The sequence below is a fragment of the Sitodiplosis mosellana genome, unplaced genomic scaffold (genome assembly GCF_009176505.1).
Source record: "Sitodiplosis mosellana isolate CC-2019 unplaced genomic scaffold, AAFC_SMos_1.0 Smas_scaffold_6170, whole genome shotgun sequence".
Classification (NCBI taxonomy): Eukaryota; Metazoa; Arthropoda; class Insecta; order Diptera; family Cecidomyiidae; genus Sitodiplosis; species Sitodiplosis mosellana.
Genome location: NW_022601411.1, coordinates 406,632 through 427,713, shown reverse-complemented (window position 1 = coordinate 427,713; position 21,082 = coordinate 406,632). Strand labels below are relative to the sequence as shown.

The 21,082-nt window shown below is 37.9% G+C and overlaps 1 protein-coding gene across 2 annotated transcripts in view; it reads left to right on the top strand.

Annotated features, from left to right (window-relative positions):
* Window positions 1–21,082, top strand: part of LOC129575845 (uncharacterized) — a 68,372-nt gene that overhangs the window by 36,249 nt on the left and 11,041 nt on the right. Inside the window, exons 3-4 of one of the 2 annotated variants that reach the window (XM_055459977.1) lie at window positions 4,586–4,717; window positions 4,946–5,588. In XM_055459977.1, coding sequence (XP_055315952.1) covers window positions 4,586–4,717; window positions 4,946–5,588 — 775 coding nt within the window. Of the gene's footprint in view, window positions 1–4,585; window positions 4,718–4,942; window positions 5,589–21,082 lie in introns of both variants that reach the window. The other variant, XM_055459976.1, reaches the window with a different exon arrangement.

Genomic DNA, 21,082 nt, shown 5'->3' with positions numbered 1-21,082 from the left:
TCTCTTTTGCTCGCCTTTTGCCCAGACACAATTGCCTTTCCCTCCCTTTTTCGCGCTCAGCTTTTCTTTCTTCGAGAGACTTTTCTTTCTTTTGCATTTGGATCAACCACATCGCGACTTAGCATCATAAGAGAGGCGAGAGCGAGAGAACATCACAAGAAAGAGTGAACGAAGGCAAGCGAACGACAAGGAGAGCAGAAAAAGCAGCGAGAGAGAGAGAGATAGAGCGACATTGTCGAAAACTGAAAATGTAAAAATGGTAGCGGCGAAAAGAGTTTTGCGATTGTTTTCATTTGAGATAAAACGCTACCGAAATACACTGTTATGCAAGTCAGTCTATGTTCACGTTGATGGTGTGTGCGCCGTGGAAAATTATGTTCGGAACCGAGCGAATGAGCAAACGATTGAGAGCAAACTAGAGAGAGAGAGAGAGAGAGAGAGAGAGCGCGTGAGGTGGGTGGATTGGATAGAGTGCGACTTTTTGTTTTTGGCTCACCATCAAGATTCATAGATAATAGCCGTTTTGGCATTGATAAGAGGGTGTGGATTGCCATGGCACATAAATAAATCTCAGCGTGTTCGGCTCCCTCCCCCATTATCGTTGTACACGATTAATAAAATAAAATAAATTAGATTTGTTAAATTGTTGTTTTTTGGCGGACAGGTTTTTCCGTTTGCCAACAAGCCGATTCACTGGAATCTGATTGTCGTAGACACCGCCGCACACCGTAAAACCCCATGTACAACTTTATTTCACTGATTAAGAGACTGTTGCACGTGAGGTGGGGGACAGCAGCTATGATTTCTGGCCGATTATAATTTATTGTACGGACATTTTATCAAACAACAAGTTAGAATATTCTTGCGGCGTGTTCGCAACACCTCACCCAAAACGATAAGAAGATTTTTCCGAACATTCGCGCATCGTTGGGAAAAAGTTGGTGGCGAGTCGTACAGCCGCGAATACTTTTTATCGGAAACACAACAATTGCACGCAATTCAATTGAGATGGTTTCAATTTTAAACGATGGAACACGAGACGCTTCCAAACAATTACTCAAACATGATAAATAATGCATTCGACAAGGCAATTCCCAGACAACCCAGTAAGATACAACTTTTCATATTTCTCGGATAAATATAAATCACACACTTTTGACAATTATGACTATCAGGTTGGATCAAAGCGACAAGAGGCAAAAATACAGTGGCATTGCACATTAAGCCAATTGTTCCAATGATTCATTGGAAATGAATTTGGAACAATTTTCGGGTGATTTTCAGTATTCTTCAGTTATTCGGTCTTGTTTTGAAAGGTCTGGGAGTTTTTTTTTTTGTGTTGAACCAAAAATGAAAAACAAAAAAGTGGAAGGAGAATTTAAATTAGGTTAAAATCAGAAAAAATGTTCAAAAATTGTAATTTGGAAGGCAATGAATAGGAGAATTCCTCAATTAAAGTAGAAAATTGATTGCAAAAAACGTTCAAAATTCTTCAATAAGGCTAGGAAATGGTCGAAAATCATTAAAAGTACTCAAAAACCATGAAAAAAAAATCATCAAAATAGTTTGAAACCACCCAAAGTTATTAAAAAGGCTCAAAAATCAGCAAGAGTGAATCATTGAAAAATCGTAAAAAAAAGTGAAAAAATCTCACATATGTAAAAAAATCGCCCAGATTCGACAATTTGAAGAAAAAATCGTACAAAGATATGCAAAAGATGAAAGAACCGAAGAGAAAAAATCTTCCACCACCAAAACAAACCCATCTCCTCTATGCATCTTCAGCATCATATTTATGTCAGTTGTGTCAAGTTGGCACAGCCTATTACTGGAAATGATTCGAAAACTAAAACAGAGCGATTAATCAATTGAGTGAATTGTGTTTTTTTTTGTAATCGATGTGTGAGTTATTAAAGTGTTACTAATTTTGGTCGTTTGTCGTTTCGTCATCGTTTGTCATCATCATCATCATCACCATATCTAATGATCTTAAATGGATGCTTCTGAAAGCAGTAAAAAATCGAATCAAAAGCGAATCCAAAATGGTTTTAATTGAAGTTCGTGCGCGCGTGCACGTACACACATAAATGAACAAAAAATTCTAGTTTCAAGCTGATCTTATCCAATTCAGTTGGTATGCATAATGAAATTGATCTGTTCTGAATCAATTTCAAGGGAAAAAAATTGAGGCACCAAAATCATTATTATTGAAAATGATGGGAGAGAGTCATAAAACGATCAATCAAAGTAAAGCGATAAAATGATATTTTCATGGCTATGCCTAAGACTCTAAATGACGACGACGACGATGGACGAAAGTTAGAGTGAGTGTGAGAGAGACACAGAGAGAGAGTGTGTGAATCTGTTGAAATAACTAGCAATCGAAATGACAATCAAATCAAAATAAATGCTAAAAATTGTAGAATGGCTCAATGCTCTAATTTACACAATTAACCAATGTACACATTTAATTAAATGGAAGAAAAAAGGGAGCGAGCAAGCAAGCTAGCAAGTAAATGAATGAAGCACGATTTGAAACGGTGGCGACGACGACGCAAACACATTCGTTTCGTCTTTGAAATGAAAAAAAGAACAGCACTTTGTATGATCCCAATTGAATCTTGGTCCAAAATATGGATATATATATATAAGGTCATACTGTCTTCAAACGACGTACGTATTTACTTTGAAATGCGATAAATATGATTGCACATCGACTTAAAGGCAGCCAGGCTGCGGTCGATTATTATTGAAAGTGATCGTGATAACGAAATACCGTTCAACTAACGCGACAGAGACGAAGAAAGAGAGAGAGCCACTCATTGGGCGACAAGGAAAATAAAGTGTTGTCGCAAATGCGCGCGAGTGCTAAAATGTGACACACATTGCAGCAACAACATCAACTCATCATCAGCCTGGGTATATCATCGAAATTCTCTCCTTATGATTATTACAGTACATGCGTTTAATTTAAGAAGATATTCGTGATTCTACTTAACATCGATTGACCCCTTTTCGCGTATCTGACGCTATAAAAATCCATAGAAACAACTCAACATCGGTCGCTGAGAGAGGGACAACCATATCTCATCATTAATATGTCGTCGTTTGTTCTCTTTCTCTCTTCTTATCTATCTATAATTCGAATTTTTCGCTTCTTTTTTTTCCTCTTCGAAAATTTTTTCTCATTTTTTCCTCGTTTTGTCATTCGTATGCATATATTTGTTCATTTCAATTGGTTCAGAATGCAGAAAAGAATGTGTGTGGTGCAAGTGTGCGCGTGTGCGCGCTCGGCTTAAGCCAAACCGATTGAATCCATGAATCCACGCTTTTGAAGTAACAAACGCTTGGTTTTTCTTTTCTTTTCGAATAATTTTAAAACATTGTGTCATATCCAAAGGAATCTCGAGAAGCGCAGCTAAATGCGATTTGATATGTGTATGTTGTTCATTTGTGGCGCATTTGATTCTGATCCAATTTAAAATTTAACAGGCAACAATGCTTTGTTCTACGCCACAACTAGCGGGCAACGGCGCGTTTGTCAACAATTAATCGTGTGAATGTGTGATCAAAGCTGGCCTCAAGTGCACAAGCATTAGTATTAAATAGATGATCATTGATCAATTGACAACGAACAGCGGCGCGCACAACAACAACGGCACACATGCCAAATGGAATTTCCAAGTCATAGAACACAAAATTAAACAGGCGTCTAGTGTCTTTTGTGTATGATATAAACAAACATCAATTTGAATCGAACGAAGCGAAGCGAAATAGAATCGAAGAAGCGTGAAATATAATCAAGGCACATTGATTTGGGCTTTGTTGTTGTTGTCTTTTATTCATCGTTTTATTTGTGTGCAGAAAGACACTTGGCCTGTTTCAAATCGATTTCTAACGATCGATTCCCATTGACTTGACTCGGACGAATATATCTATGCGATTTGATGACGTACAATCGATTGTCTTGTCGCGTTCTGATTTCTAGTGCTGCTGCGGCTGATGATAATGATGCCTCTTTGCTGCTATTCGTTTGCGATATATGATTCGAGCGAGTTAATAAACCCCGATCCCAATTGATGAAACTGATTGAATATCACATTGATTAATTTGTGTTGATATTTTTTTGCTCTCTCTCTCTCTCTCTCTCTCTCTCTCTCTCTCTCTCTCTCTCTCGCTCTCTCTCTCTCTCTCTCGTTGGAAACGTGCGATGATGATTGTTGTCGTTCGAAATCGACTCGCTCGCTTCTTCGTCGTCGTTTCTCTTTTTCTCACTCTCTTTTTAGCCCTCTCTTTCTCGCCTATTTAATTTTTCACCCATTTCATTGTATAGATTTGCTTCTAATTGATAAAAAAAATGTTGTCACCAATGAGCACATCGGTTGGCTATTTGCAAAACGGAAGACACACGTATTAAATGTATGGAACATTTTCAGGTCGAAATGATTTTAAAGCCATGCTCAACATTTAGAGACTCAATCGGCCGACATTCTTTCTGTTCATAATCATCAGCACATCAATTTTCATATAAATTTTTCACACATTCGACTAAACATGACCATTTCCCATTGCAAATATTTTTCAGACTCAAGCGTTGGCATTGACACGACCAAAATCGGAATTAGTATTATCACTGCAAAATGATTCGTCATTAACGTCGGCGTCCGGCAATAGTGCGACCAAAGACAGCTACGAACGGCAACAGCAACAGTTACAGGTAAGGTGTTTTTGATATTTGTTCGAAAAATTATATGCGAATTGTACAATTCGTATAGTGGGAGAGAGTGAGGTATGGGGAAATTGAGGAAGATTAAAATCATTTTGACTATATGTGTTAAGTAAAATGTTTTACTCGAGCAAAAATGATTTTCAATGTTTTCGTCCCAAACAAAACCCGATGTTTTAACATTAAAAACCGAAATTTGTTGTTCATTTCCAAAAGCAGTTGCAACAGCAGCAGCAGCAGCAGCAGCAACAGCAACAGTCGACACCAAAACAGACGTTGGCTCAACAGGAGCAAGCGTCACCACTTAATAGCGAAAACAAAGCCCCAAATGTGGATCACATCAAAAATCAGCTTATCAATTTTGGATCACATGAAAAAGCGCCGCATAATGACATTCGAGACGAACTAAAGCAGCAAAAATCATCAATATCATCATCATCAAACCAACAGCAACAACAGCACCAGCACCAGCACCAGCAACAACAACAACAACACCAACAACATCATCATCAACAGCAGCTGCAGCAACAGCAGCAATCGAATGCCAGCGAAATGCGAGTTAGTCCAAAAACAAACTGCTTTAGTTTGTCAGGAGCATCAGCTCAATCGGAAACAGCATTAGCTTCTAGCGATGATAATACCATAAGTGGTGGTAATAATCAACAACTAGCCGGTAATTGTCCACCAACAACACCGTTAGCGGCCATTTCAACAGCAACAAGTCCATTAAACGAAAATGGGACGGCGGCTGCTGCAGCGGCCGCTGCTGCCGCCGCTGCTGCCTACATGCAAGACAAATACCTACCATCGTCGACCACATCGCCATCCGATTTGCGCAAAGAGTTCGATGCCAAAGTAAATGGTGAGTACACACATAAACACTTTTCCATGCCATCGTCCGTTGCCATCGGTTGCCACCACCATTGGCGACGATGTGCACGATATGATTTTTGAATAATACATTGATTTCGGGTGTGATTGATTTGTGTATGCGGTCGTGAGTGAGTGAGTGAGTGCATGTATGAAAGTCGCACACTGTGAGACAGAGTGATAGAGCGATTGTGCAGCTCTGCTGGTCGACAAGTATGTGCAACAAAATTTTTTATGAATAATTATGATTGGGATTAGTCAAATGCAGTTCGATAAAATCCTCGTCTCTTTTTTATCTCCACAGACTATTGGTCGAAGGGATAGAGACGTGAAAACTCGATTTTCTTGCCTTTCTCCATCCATCTATGTGTCACTCCCTTTCTCATTCACTTGTTCACTCTTTCGATCACCCTTCATTTTCTTTTTTACGGCACAGTGTCCGAGCACCGATTTCAATATCTATCGCCTCGACCGACCGGCCGCTTTATCGATCATGTGTGTTCGCATTTATTGCGGTACGGACGGAGCAAGACCAGTAGCAGCAAACGTGCAAGTGTGACACAATCACGCGCTGATAAAATCACAAGTCCATTAGTCATTGTTACAAATTGATTCGAAAATGCAAAATGCGTTAGTCCGATTGTAGCCAAATGCGATTTGTGTTGTGTGCTATCATATTATCTTCATTAACGGCAATCACTTCACATGGCCTGTTGCTGCCCAGGCACTATGTCGTTGCACACACACACACACACACACACACACACACGCAAAAAACGTTTCACAGCGTTGTTTCCCCCCCCCCCTCTCTCTCTCTCGATAAATCCCAATGATAATGATTTAATAAACTGATAAAATGACAAAATATCAAAGCGAATGCACCTGAATATGTATCTCGTTAATCGAAAATCGATAATACCATACCACTTTTTTTATTTGCCATTTTTCAATATAATAATTCAAGGATTATTGCGAGACGGTATTATTCGATGCCTGCAGCAAAGCATTTTATTGATATATGATAAATGGGCAACCGATTTGATTTCCCGAGATAACGACCAACAAAAACCAAAAACACCGGTGGGATTATTGATATAACTGTTAACAGTTCAAAAATCGCGGGAATGAGCAAAACATGAAAAACAACAACAACAACCCAAATGATAATTGAAATTAATTTAATTGGTTGCATCGACGAAAAAAAGAGCACCAATGTAGCAGCAACAGTATGCGTGACGCTTCATATTTCGGGGTTTTTGTGGCATTCAACAAGTGGATTTTTGTTTACAGTGTACACACACGCTTCCTTTTGCACACATTCTATTTGTTTCTGTCCCTTGTTGAAGCCCTTGAAAACATGAACCACTCAACAAAAAACAGCTGATTCATTCGAAGATGTGTGAATAAGCATAACATTTTGTTGCATGTTTGTTCACGTTTAGCCGTTCTCCCAGCGCCTTCTCTGTGAATCGAATTGATTCAATCAACCGCTTGATATGATATGAAGAGAAGTGCGCCTACGGCGATATGTTTGAAGAGTTTTTTTGCCTATCGCCGTCTGTGTTGTTCTGAATAATTTTAAGGAGGAAAATGTATTCGAAAATCGAAATTTAATGAGCTATACATATAGGTGGGTGCTAATCCAACATCCAAATTGATAATGAATCAAATTCACTATCAAAGATAAATTGCCTCGAACTACTCGTGTTAGTTCGACACTATTTCCAGTTCGAAAGTCGGAGAATATCATCACTGACAATGGAATTCTATTGATTGTCAACACTGAAGTGCCTTGTATCAGTTTTTGGGTGCGACACGCTAACATATCCAACGCATTTTCGCACCTTGGTTCAAAGTTTAACTGAGAAATTATTAGTAATTCTTTCCATTCAATTTGATTTAATCCAAACTATTTTTTACCGTATTACGACATGAAGTTTCCAAAATGACTATGGGACAAGGGTTTCAAAAAGAGTCCATTTTGAAATTATCGTTTTTATTTTTGAACTTTTTTGCGAGTAAAACGACTAATTTCTTTCGGTTTTCTTCGTTTCATATATCGACTCTCACTATTCTTGAAGAACAGTAGTCAGGGTGACGCGATGATTTGTTTCAGTGTACGCACAAAACTATTTATTGATTTTCCATTCAGTACTTAAGAACTAAATCTCATTTGGTTGTTTTCCGCAAAATTGCGCGCGCGGAAAATCTCAATCGGATCTCGTGTTTATTCGTTGCCGCTAATGCGTTTGTGTCACACCGAGTTGTGCCGTTTCGCATTTGATGGTTCGCGCGAGTGCAAATCGTAGCGGTGCGAGTAGGGGCAAGAAAGAGAGGATAGACTGCGGCAGTAAGTGAGACAGAGCATGGTTCGCATTTTTTTTTTTAATTTAATTATCCAAGTTGTGGTAGCATTTATCCAATCTTAGCGTTGAGCTGTTCTTCTCGGTATTTTTCGCGAAAGGGAAATTAACCTTCTTTACATATCGACGCAGAAGAAGAAGAAGAAGGAAGAAAACATAAACACAGCACCTCCCGAAAAGCATAAACAATAATAATTCTGAAAATAGTTTTCGACGATAAAATGTCGTTGCGTGAGCTGTACTTCATTTTCTCTTTCCCTCTCGCTCTCTTCCATTTATTCCGCTTCTTATGGATTATTTCGCGTTCGTATGTGTAATACAATTTTTTTTTTCTCTTCTTCTCTTCGTTATTCATTGGTTTGCTAGTTAAGTTTTTCGGTAGTCGCTCGGCTGTTGCTTACTGTTGATTCTTTTCCGTTGATCGTCTTAAGACGAATTAAAACTTAAACTATGTGCAAAGATAATAAATAAACGAGACTAGACTCAAGAAACACACATCAGCTCTCTTTTAAGCGAAAAAGATTTTAAGCTTATGTATTAACAGACACACGCACCAAAAATCAACTCACTCCATATTAGATAGATAGATGGAGAGAAAGACGAGAGCGAGAACAAGCACACACACAAAACACATATCGTTATTCATTATCTGCCTTTATCTGTACATGTCGCGCACGCCACATATCACCTCGTTTTCACTCATTCAGACGAAATGCCGGAAAATGTTCGCACAATTTATACACACACACACACACACACACACATATGAACGCACAAACACACAAACAATTTGTGAACGCGCAATACACTGTGTTAATATCCTCTTATTCTGATTTAAAGCAACAGTCGACCGAACAAAAGCATTAGATATGAGATTAAAATTAAAAGAATAAACCCCCTCCTGGTATTAAATAGTTATCGTCATCGCACATTATATTACATCATTTGACGTTGCGTGCACCACGATTTGGCCGATCGATTGGTCGATACAACCGAAGCAATTTCAAAGTATTGATCTAAATGCGATACAAAACTATGATCTCACCTGATAAACTTTTGTTTTTTATGGGGTGAGACTGGCTTTTTCGTTGGACATCGATATTTATTCGGGGTTTTTCACCATTTCCTCGCAATTTTTTTAGCAATTTTTCATAAAAAATCATAACATTTTTGGGGCATTTGCTTTGGTTTCTTCACACACCTTTAAATGTTGCGTACTTTGAAGAAAAACTCTTCAAATCTTTCGCAATATTCAACACAAGTCCACAACTTTCAATGATCTTATCATTTTCAATGATAACAACCTTAAATACAAAGTAGTTTTTGAATGAAATCGATTCTTAAATGAATTAAATGGAAATGTCGCCCTTTCCAACTGGAAATCCTTAATCCTTTTGATGTATGAAATTAGTAATCGTTTGAATTTTTCACTTTGAATCACTGGATTCATTTCATTCGTTTCTTTTTGGCTGATCGAAAACTCGAACGATTCCAAAGAGTTCGATGGGAAACAGAAGAGAAAAATTCGCGCGAAAGGTGAAAAGTGTCGGTTTCATTTGTGTTTGAATCGGTCTCGGAATTGAATGTGCAATCAAGTGGGTTGAAAGTCATTGTGAAATGGTTAGCGAGACACAATGCGCAATTCAATTGTCCATTGTTAGAGCATAAACCGCATTGAAATTTCAATTGATCAATGATTTGTGATATGGTTTTTGTGTGAGTGTGTGTGTGTGTGTGCGGTTTTCGTCATGAGAGGTCCATTTGAGATCAAGTATGAGATTTGAGATGGCACTTGAATTAACTTAACTCATATGCAAGCACTCGATGGCAAAGTGCTCCCTCCCTCTTCTCTCTCGCCATCTCTCGCTTTGATGCGAACGTTGTTCAATGCCACTTGAAAAACCATCCTCCATTCATTGCTCTTTTTCCCCCATTAAATTGCGCTATTTACCTCTTGATCTTGCGGAAAATCGCACAGCACAAAAAAACACACACAAAAAAAAGGAGCAGCGAATTAACATGCAATTGTATTTCATTTGGCAGCGTAACGAATATTCCCGATTTTTATCCATTAATATAAATCCGATGGGCATTGTTTTGTTTGTTGCACCCTTCGTATCGCAACCGCATTGGTGATGCGAGGGTGTGAGTTCATCAGAAAAATCTTTGGAATGTCAATCCTTTTGCAGCGAAAGAATGAGCTAATCTTAAGACGAGAGAAGGGGGGATGCCTATAAAAAAAACACACACACAGTGTATCAACATCGTCTCAAGAATGCCGACGAAGTGCTCGGGCCGAAGATCAATCGAGACACAGAGACGAAGAGAGCCGAAAATCGGTTGGCACTTAAAATGAAATCCGGGAAAAGGGCAAATATACTTCGATGAACTTGAACGTCGCACAGAAAAGCGGATAAATGAAATCCATTGAATTCGTCGTCATCGTTGCCATTGCGACTGTCGTTGTCAGCGACAATTTTTATGCGCTCTTTTCAGACGCGTCATTTGAAAGCGATACACGCAAAATATCTCTTGCAATGCCAAGAGCAGGGGAGAGAAAAAGGGTTAGCGCAAAGACACGAAACGAAATGCAAAGCAAGAGCGACAGTCTACTGAAAGCGGGTTTTGAAATCCCAAAAACAACAAATTCAATCGGTTTAACAAAACGTTAGGGTGAACGATAGACTGATATGAATCAGTGCGTTTGTGTACAAGTTTGGCATTTAAACGAATTTTTTGATGCGCGCGCGCTCCTTTGCAGAGCAAAACGATGAATAAAATCGCGTAAGAGTTTTATATTCGGAAGGATAAGCCCAATATTCCGATCCGAAGTCTTTGTTCATTGCTCACACACAGCACAAACGACACGAACACTCTTTTTCTTGCAGCGATTTGTCGCGCCTCAAATGGCAAAATACATGACCGCATTAATTGAGATTGCTTCAAATGAAGAATAAGAAGAAGATGTAGAAAAATTATGTCCATAAAGACGACGAAAAAAAAAAATTCGCACCATTCGAATTTGATGCGAAGCGAAAAAAATTTGATGTGTTGTTGGTGTTTTTCGTTCGCGTAATTTACGTCTTAAGCCGAAGGGATAAAGGCCAACAATAAGCCGGCCTCTGTGACGAAGAAACGAGAGAAAAAAAATGTGTCCACAATAATCCGAAAAATGCTGTGTTTATGAAAAATGATCAAGAGCATGTCGGTGGCTCATCAATTGGTGGCAACGACGACGACGAGGACGACGATGACGGCGCAACAGTCGAAATGTAAAATTATTTTTTTAACACGAGCAAAAGAGATTCCCGAAGACCCTTCATTAATTTTCCTCGTTGCCATTAAAAATCGTAATTTAAAAGATTAGCGTTTTTTTCGCCTCTCCGCCTCCCTCCCTCTCTTTCTCATTGCTGTTGGCTCTAAACAAGGAAGAACAACAACAACAACAACAACAAGAAAAGAGTATTGGAGCAAAATAATCTTGGATGGAGCGAGAGAGAAGGAGACACCGATGGAAGCGCAACATAAAAATAAGCATTACTCAGACGTGAGGCGGCCATAGCGAATAGAGAACCAGAGCTTTATTGGGCATCATCGGTCGAATGCGATTTTTCGGATTTAATTCTTGATGATTCAAAGATTTCGGGCGATTTGTTTCTTCTCTCTCTCTCTCTCTCTCTCTCTAACTCCCTCTCCAGCCAATTTCAAACTAGTTTGTTGCTTTGTCGCACTGCCTCCGCTTTTATTGTGAGTGAGTTTTTTTTTCGATCTCCTTCAGCAATTCGATTGCATGTGCGTGCTCAACCAAGTTTTTTCTTCTTCTTCGGTTTGTATTCCCGGTTTGGTTGTCGTTTTGTATTCGAATTCGGCGCGTACGTATATAATTGCTTAAAGGTAAGCAGGCTTAAAAATTAATCGCTTCTTATAAAATATACATCCATTCGCATTTGTTTGATTTCCCTCTCTCGCTCTCCCGTTCTCAAACATCTCTATGTGCTCGGGCGCTGACTTGGGTGTGCGCGCCAGCACATTTGCGCCACAGCTCTAGCTCGCCTGATTATCGCACACACTAATGAGAGTAAGAACCATCGCTCAGCCAACGCTTGTGAGTGAGTGCGAAAATGATAGCGAGAACGAGAAAGAGACCGGGAGTGACAGAGTAAGAGAGGTAGAAAAAGGTAGAGAAAGACAAAAAATCGAGAGACCAAAATCGAAAGAAGAAAAAAGAGAGAGAAGTCTGACGAAAGAAAGAGACACTAGAAAGAAAGATACTTGAGAGAGAGAGAGAGAGAGAGACACTCAGAAGAGCGCGACACAGACTAAAATCGCGCATGAAACAATGTACACCCAAACAAAAAAACCTAATTCGTATGATGTGTTGCATTGTGTCATGAAATGCACGTTGCACGTACAACTCTCGTCTACATGACTAATTTTAATTGTGTATAAATTATGGTTTTTCTTTCACCTCTTGCTCATACCGGCCTATTGTGCTCTTGTGTGTATATGAACTGCACATATTTTATTGTTGTTGTCCCTCTTCGTGTGTATTATTTCCATTTAGCGACGACGCTTAATCCAGTATTTAGATTAAAAGTGTGCATTTGCTGTGATATATGCTTGCAGCAGCCGCAACAGCGGAAAAAAAGTCAGTCCTTTCGTAGGTTATGTTCGCTTTTGAGCGCGTTCGACCTTTCGAAAGTAAACAATTTTAATTGTAGCACACAATCGCATCCAACGTGTATTAACACAGAAATAATCCGCCGGATGGCAACAAATAAATAATCTGGATATGACAAAAACTACATTAAAATCACACAAACACACTGGGCCACACGGAATGATGATTTGAGCGTTGTGTGTGTGTGTGCGTGTTTGATCATGACTTTTGTCCAAAACGGACGATCGTTGGTCATCATCATTCTGTTTCTGGACGGGTTTTTTTTTCTTTCCTAGCCCCAGCTCACTCAATAATTATGTTCTCATTTTTCTTCGCATTATTATAAGCGATCTGATTTACAATACAATACAGATCGGATTTTTCGTCACCCCAATACACTAACTCACACATACACACACGTACGCATTGTGTCTAAGTGCACGTTTACAGCACAATACTTAATCCCTCGTATTAATTCCAGCTAAATTCCACTGAATTCACATTAATAAATCATTTAAGTGTTCTTTTACATTGTACGATGATTCTTCTATTATTATTTTTTTCGCTTCTTCTCTCGTTTCGTTTGTTCTTTGTTCGGTGTGTATGTGTGTGTGTGCGCTGTTTAATTTGGAAATTCGGTGCAGTTACACAGTGAATGTGAACCGCGCTCCGATTTGATATTTATCCGTTTACACCGAGAGCAGCCGGGTGCCGATGTGAGTTTAACTTGGTTTAACTCGAGGAGAGTTTTACACATATGTATATGACGATATTTTTCGTATAGCTGTATGCCGTGTAATATAATGGTAAACAAAGAAGGCTAAGAACTTTACCTCTCGCGAATCGAATCGGTTAATTTCGGTGAAAAAATTCGATGGATTCAACTTTTTTGCAATTCAACGCGCCAGTCAATTTGTGATTGCTGTAAACCATTTTGAATCAAAATCATCAAAAAAAATTTAAGTTGTTCAACTCTTTTCAGTTTTATTAGCCCATTCTTTTTTTCACCTTTTTTATCCATCAAACGGATTTCAATTGAAGATAATAAAAATTATTTTAATGGAACTGAATTTAAATGCTGAAATTCAATGATGAAACAATCCAAAAATTAAACTCAATAGTTAAATCGTTGACCAAATATATAAAAGTTAAAGTTCGAGAATTAATACAAAAAATAAAGCCCCAAATGAATTCAACCAAACTGAAAGTAATCGTTAGAATTGAAGATTGATTCAAATTATTCGAGTGATTACTTTCAATGCCCGTTCAAAGGCTACAAAATCAAGTATGAGTATGGATTCTCATCGACAAATGAATCTGTTTCTTGGCATGAAAATTGATTTTTTGAAGAAAAAAACTTCTCAATCATTTTTTGTCAAACTCTTTCCAATTTTTCAATCGTTTTTCTCCTTGAACTTGAAAACTTGAGTGAAGAAGAAAACAAATAGTCGAATAGAAAATTATTTTTGATAATTTTTCGTCAAAATGGGACCATTCAAGCTATATATAGCGTAAGCAATTATTTTTCGATGCAAATCAAAACTACTTACGAATCACAAAGCTGAATACCGTATTTGAAGGGTGATTTTCGAATGTATTGAATCAAAATCAACACATGAAATGTTTCTAACAAAAAATTATCCAATTTGAAAAGAAGAAAAAATTCAAATTTTCTGGGAAAAACGAAATTTAGGAAAAAAATTGAAGAAGAAAAAAATCGATGATCACTACGAAATAACTCTCAAAGCATATGCTGTGCATTCATTTGAGGAAATTCACGGTCGTGATGGCGAAAGAGAGAGAGAGAGCAAGAGAGGGAGAGCGAGTAAGCTGAGTCACATGCGTTTGTTGCCAAAATCAATATTCAACACGTATGGCATAAAATCGATTTAATCCATTCAGTCTTGAAAATTGGCTATTTAGTAAAATGCAATGCAACCCGTGGACGGTTTGGATCACGTAAAACGAAACCAATGCAAACTTTAACCGATTATCTGGATTTCAACTAATTCCATCTGCCATTGGCACACGGATATCGGATTTATTTCTATTATCCAACATTCATTGTTATTACCATCAACTTTAAATACGGTTAGTGAGCCGATTCAAAATGCTTGTCTATCGATGTACACGGCAGCAGAGTGTGGTCGGTTTGTTCGCTGGTGTTTGGTGGAAACCTCGAATGGATTTTGGATGTGCGTTGTTATATATGCTGGGCAAGTCAACGTATTGGGATGTTGAGAGAGAGAGAGAGAGAGAGGAAGGGCGAGGTACAGAGGCTGAGCGAGAGAGAGAGAGACAGTAATTGCAAATGAACTTGTTTTCTATGTCCTGGCTGTAATGCACTCACACACAACCCATTAGGATAGATGGCTTTGCGTGTATAAACATACGTCAATTATTCACAATATATTTCAATGGCATTGAATCGATGAAAACCATTTTCCAAGCAAGCACAATATCTCAAATTTGCCGATCATATTATTGAAACAATGCAATTATTATCTGCGAGGTAATATTCTGGTCAACCGGTGAGAATACCGGTCAGACGTGGCACTACCAGACAGTTGATGAAGTGAAACGAATAAAGGTTTGATTATTATTAGTCACGGAGCTTGGAAGGATAAACCGGAGAAAGTGAATTGCAAGAGAATACTGCATCTTATCTGCTTCGACTCAGTTCTAAATTGATTGAAATAAAAATGGATGATTTTCGAAGCATTACCTTTTGAATTGTTATGGATTTATTGTGATCTCTATCGGAAATTTTCGGAACAAATTTTTTTAACAATTTTAGTTCACGTTTTTTTCTTATTTTTTCCCGCTTTTTCGGTCATTTTTCGACTATTCTCTTTTTCAATTTGAATTGAAGGATTCAAAGGAAATTTTTTTAAAAAAAACCGTTGTCAAAGAAACAGAGATAAAAACAATGTCGCAAACATTCGCCAAAAGTCGAAAATGGGAAAAAAAAACCAAATCCGCTGAAATTTCCGTTAAAAACTACTGCGTGAAAAAAAACACGAGCCCAACCGATTAATTTATAATCATCGTTGAGTAAGCAGTTCAAAATGAACTCTGTGTACTCTGTATCGTCGAATCAATGCGCCGAACTAAAAGCGAACACAAAAAGATTATGTGTTTAAATGGTAATCGGTGAATAAGCGAAGAATATATTCACGAGCGCAACAGACACACAAATACAAACAACGGCACATCGTGTACACTCTAAAATAGCGATTAATCCCAGACTACGGGTAAAACTATGAAAGATTTGTGCAAAAAAGGCCCCCTTCTCACTCTAGTAGCGAGACCGAAGCGTATGATTGCCGAACGATTGCAAACTGTGGGAGCACGAGCAAGCAAGAGTAAAAAAACAAATTATTTTTCTGTAAATGTGCTTAAATCTAATATCAAATCCACGTACACCACCGGCACACATATCCGGTGCGCCGAATAAAGTGTTTGCATCTACACGTCCTAATGGCAATTGTACACGCGCAGTATTGTTTGGAATGACGTGTCTCTCTATCGTTCTGTCTCTTGTTTTCTAGCTCTGTGCGTCCTCACCGTTCCATCATTACACATGCATTTGAAATCGAAATGATCTTTTTTTTTTCACTTTGCCTCTCTCGCTTTGTCTGTCGATTCGGTCCGCTTTGTTTCTTCATATATGAATTCAACGATTTGCCAATCTCTTTCTACTGCACTTTTCGCATGCACACGTTTCCAAAAACACATACGAACGAAAATCAGATTTTCGTGCGATTTCAATATCAAACACTCACACAAACACTATCGCAGTCTACATCGATAATATATGGATCAAATCCATTATTCCAGATATTTTACAACATCATTGTTTTTTTTTTCTGCGACTCTCTCTCTCTCTCTCTCTCTCTCTCTCTCTCTCTTCCTCTTGCCGTGCATTCACTCACTCTACCCATGCCGGTCTCCATTCAAATCGAGTTTATAGGATTATTTGATACACACAAAACAGACAAACGTGTGTAGCTACGCTCTCTATATATTCCGAACTGGATATATTATTCCTTTTCATTCATCTGATCCGTAATTCTGTTATGGATTAGAGCCAAGGGGACACACCACAACTCGGCTAGAACAAAAAATATTTTTTTTTTTTTAAATTTCACACAGACGAATTTGGATCGAAAGACTTTTGAGTTTTTTTTTTGAAAATTGGCCCTTATCCGAATTTCGGAAAAAGGTTTAAATTATTTTTCATCCAGCAAAACGCCAAAAATTTCTAAAATTGAACCATTTTAAATCAAGTCTCTGAAAGAGATTGGTTTCCAAAATTTCAAGTGAAATAATAAAAGTTTGAAAAATTTATAAACTTCTGAAATGTAACATCGAAATAATGGATCAAATGAAAGGGATTTCCTCAACAAAAAGTTCATCAAGTCAATACCCATTTGCAAATACGCACTTTCATCGCGATTGGGATAGGAAACGGGTCTACGGAACATTCTCATATAAAATAAGACAAACAAATTCACGAATTCAACTGGGTTTTTACGTAAATCTAAAAATGTACGCCAAATAGAGCGATTGCCCCGACTTCCAAACAATATCATTGAGAATCTTTAACGACAGTAAATTTATGTCTTCTTTCATTTAAAAAATTATTTCTTTTCATCACTTGATTCTAATTCAAATTCAACTTAAATGTTGAGAATTTTTAAACGTTTTTAAATGAACTTTGACATATTTTTGTCAATTTTTTTTAACCAACTAATATTCGATAGTTTTCAATCAATTTAATTTTTTTTGGACAATTTTATAATGTTTTTCTGCTAATTGTTCATTAATTTCCACTGAGTTTCGTCTTGATTTTTTATTTTTAACATTTTTTCTTCAGTCATTAATTTTTTTTTGTTTTTTTTTAAATGTTTTTTTGGATCAACAAATTGGTGCTTAAGCTGCCAAAACGATTATAGGTTCAGTCGATCGACTTCGTTCGAACCAAAGAGTAGCATTTATCCTCTGTGACACTGACTAGAAGCATCACTTATTAAACAAAGTGATAACAGTATAAAATGAAGAGTTTGCCTTGTAACCGTAAAGATTAAAGTGATGGTTGAGATTGAGCGAGGGCGATAAAGTGAAAGCGAATGTATTTTTTTTTTCTGTCTCTGCCGCTTGTAACTGCGAATAGACAGATTTGTTGAATGTAAAATTAAATCTATTTTCGGGAATCGCATCGAGCATCGTCACATCCACACCGAGTGAGAGAGAAACCCCCCCCACACACACACACACACACACGCTTGCTGTTCAAATGGTGTCGATATGTGTGTTTTATGATTGGAAAGTGCATTACATTCGGGCCGGTATCTGTGTGTGCGTCGCGTTGTGCAAGAGATGGATCTAAATATGGATACGGTATACGTGCCGGTTTCTCTCTTTTGAATCTGTTATAATCCTTTCGTCCAGGCTTTGCTAATGCCATAATTGCATAGTATGTGTTAATTCGAAACAGCAGTCGCAGTAACGTAATCCTCTATTATTGGAAGGTAACAACATAGAAGAGCGAAATCGTTATGCATACGCATACGAAAGCATTACGCTTCGCGTGCTGTCCCCGAAAAACACCTGAAATTTTCGCTCTCTGCATCTCGCTCTTGCCTTCCCTCTCTCTTCGCTCTATACGTTGCGAGACGACAACAACGTAGCAAAATAAATAATTGTTTTCGAGATGCATTCTCGGCGTCCGATGCGAACGGTTGGTTATTTTGAATCCTTTTGTTTTGTTGGAAACATGAAATTCGCTCAAATCTTATTATCGCTGAAAGGAGAAAGCGATGATTGCTTGAGCTGCTCGTCAAGACAATGACACACGAGAAAGAAAAACATTGCATCACCCCGAGCCGTGTGCAATTTGATGCACAGAAAAACTGCGTTTTTGCAGCATTTACATAAATCTCAAAGCCGTTGACGAACGAAGCGAGTGAAAGCGAGATAAATCGAAAAAAAAAATGAGCGCGCGAGTGACAGCGAGAATGAGACACGGGATCTAAATTTGTCGCGATTTACATGATAAAGCACGTGTGTGCATTTGAATGGGTGGCTCGGCTCAAGTGCATAGCGGCATGTGTGAAAATTTCACCGCTGATACCATTTCTGAATATCCAATCGAACCGGATTAATGTGCATCATGCGTGCATTTCAACGGAAATGCAACAACAACAACAACAACGACGTTTAAACGTTCTAACACAGGCAGATAAGCTCCAACCGAATGAAATTTTCTGTCGCTGAGAAAAAAAACAAGCGTGTCCCGCACGCACACCCTCACAAAATAATAGACAACAAAGTTTTGGAGTTCTTTTTTCTGTCAATCGCAAAAGAACTGGGCTAAATTCGGGCATAACATCGGATTTATAAATCGATGTTGTGTGTGTATGAGATTTTTTGTGTGTGCACCTTTCAAAGCATCAGCGCTTTTGACGAAGCGTCTACACATTTTGAGCGATGGAATAAAAATATAAAATCGGCGGAGTTTTACTATGTTGGAGGGATAGCGTGTGAGTGAATTTTGGCTTGAATGATATGTGCTTATGCATCACCTGCATATTTTGTTCGGTGCTTTTTAAGTAGGTCAATTGTTGCCATGCTGCATTTTTGAATTAGTTTTTCGACCAGGACAAAATGGAAGAGTGCGCGAATTTATTTTACCCTCTAGAACCATCGCTTAGAACATTTCACCCATAATAACGCTTTCAGTACCGAACATATATTGAGTAGAGATATATTTCGCACAAAATGCCATTGAATAAAACATTGATACGTTTGAGCAATATTTTGTTGCAGTTTCACAAATCATAAACGATGAAACCGAGAGGCGGGAGGAGGATCACAAAAACAGAATATTTAAATAATATTCAAACGGAATCTTTAACGAAACACTTTTTCATTAAAACATTAAAAATGTATTTCATCAATTTTCGCATAATGAACCGATTATTTTGGACCAACCATACCACCGAATACGTATATGAGCGAACATTTTTTGGTCGATTAAATTGACTCGGACTGAAAGCCAAAGAAAGAAAGTGTGTGTGGCCAGCTGGAAAATATGTATAAATCGAAATGACGAAATTGTCTCTGTTAAAATGTGCGGCATGTATTCTCATTTGATCAAGGACACACGTGCCACATCAACACCAGCTCCGTTCATTATTGACAACACATTGAAAAGGGCATTCTTAATAAGGATCGCTTTTCGCTTCTGGCTTCTCTTAGATGGCTTCAAGCTGTTGAAATGAGTTCAAAATCGATGAAAATCGACTCGATCATCAAAATCCACGAAAAAAAAGAGCCTATTTAGCTCTCAAGAATTTGGAAAGAAAAAACGACTAGCCCAACATTGACATTTTGTTTGTGACATTATCTGTTTTTCTTTCGACGATTTTCATTCACATTTCATTCTCCTTTCATTTGGACTTTCATTCGGATTTTTATTTGGATTTTCGTCTAACTCAACATTGACTCCGATCGGAATCGACTTTTTGTTTCAAATCAAAATCTCCAGAAACAAAGTCGATCATTTAAAAAAAAAATTCAAAAAAACAGGCAAATTTCTTTTTTTATTCAAATTTTCAGGGAAATTCCTGCTGAAAACAATGGTTGGAAACAAATTCCTACCAAAAGTGGATTCATCTGCAACAATTTCATTTAGATAATGTTTATAACGACCACTTAGTTTGAATTGTTATAAACGATGACTTAGATCAAATTAAATTCTTTGCGTCACTGGAGAATAACAAATCGTCCAATTTTGAGTTGTCGTCCAATTCTCATTTCTTTTCTCATTTCATTCATCGAGCTCAATTAATCATCATTGTAAAGCAAATACAGACATCATCGACAAATTCTTTGGTTTTCATTTGGCAACTTCTGAAAAGAAGAATTTCATAAGATGAATTCGTCATAAATAAATGTCGATGCCAAGATATACTGACGCAACTGCTCGAGTTTCAAAGAAGTAACAAACACTTGATGTATGACATTTAAACGAAAACGAGAAAGAAAAAAAAACACGAATCCAAGAACTGAGTGTGTGTCAATTGAAATTGAATTGTGATCGAAATGGTTTTTGGTATTCGGTTGAATTTTGCCGGCAAATGAATTGCAACAATTTCAACAGTAACAGAAGAGAGAGAGAGACGAAGAAAAAATCCCCCGAAATGCGGATTGCAAGACAGTGTGTATGTAACAATTGTAACTCAAATGAAATGTTAAACTATAATTTATTCATAATATTACCGGGGAGACAGATGTTTTTGTTGGAATTGGTTTTTGAGTGCGGGTAACTAAGCAAATGGAAACGGTAACGGTGTGTGTGTGTGTGAGTTGGTTATTTTGCCAGGCTAGAGAGATAGACACACACACACACAGAGAGAGAGAGAGAGAGAGAGAGAGAGAGAGAGAGAGAGAGAGAGA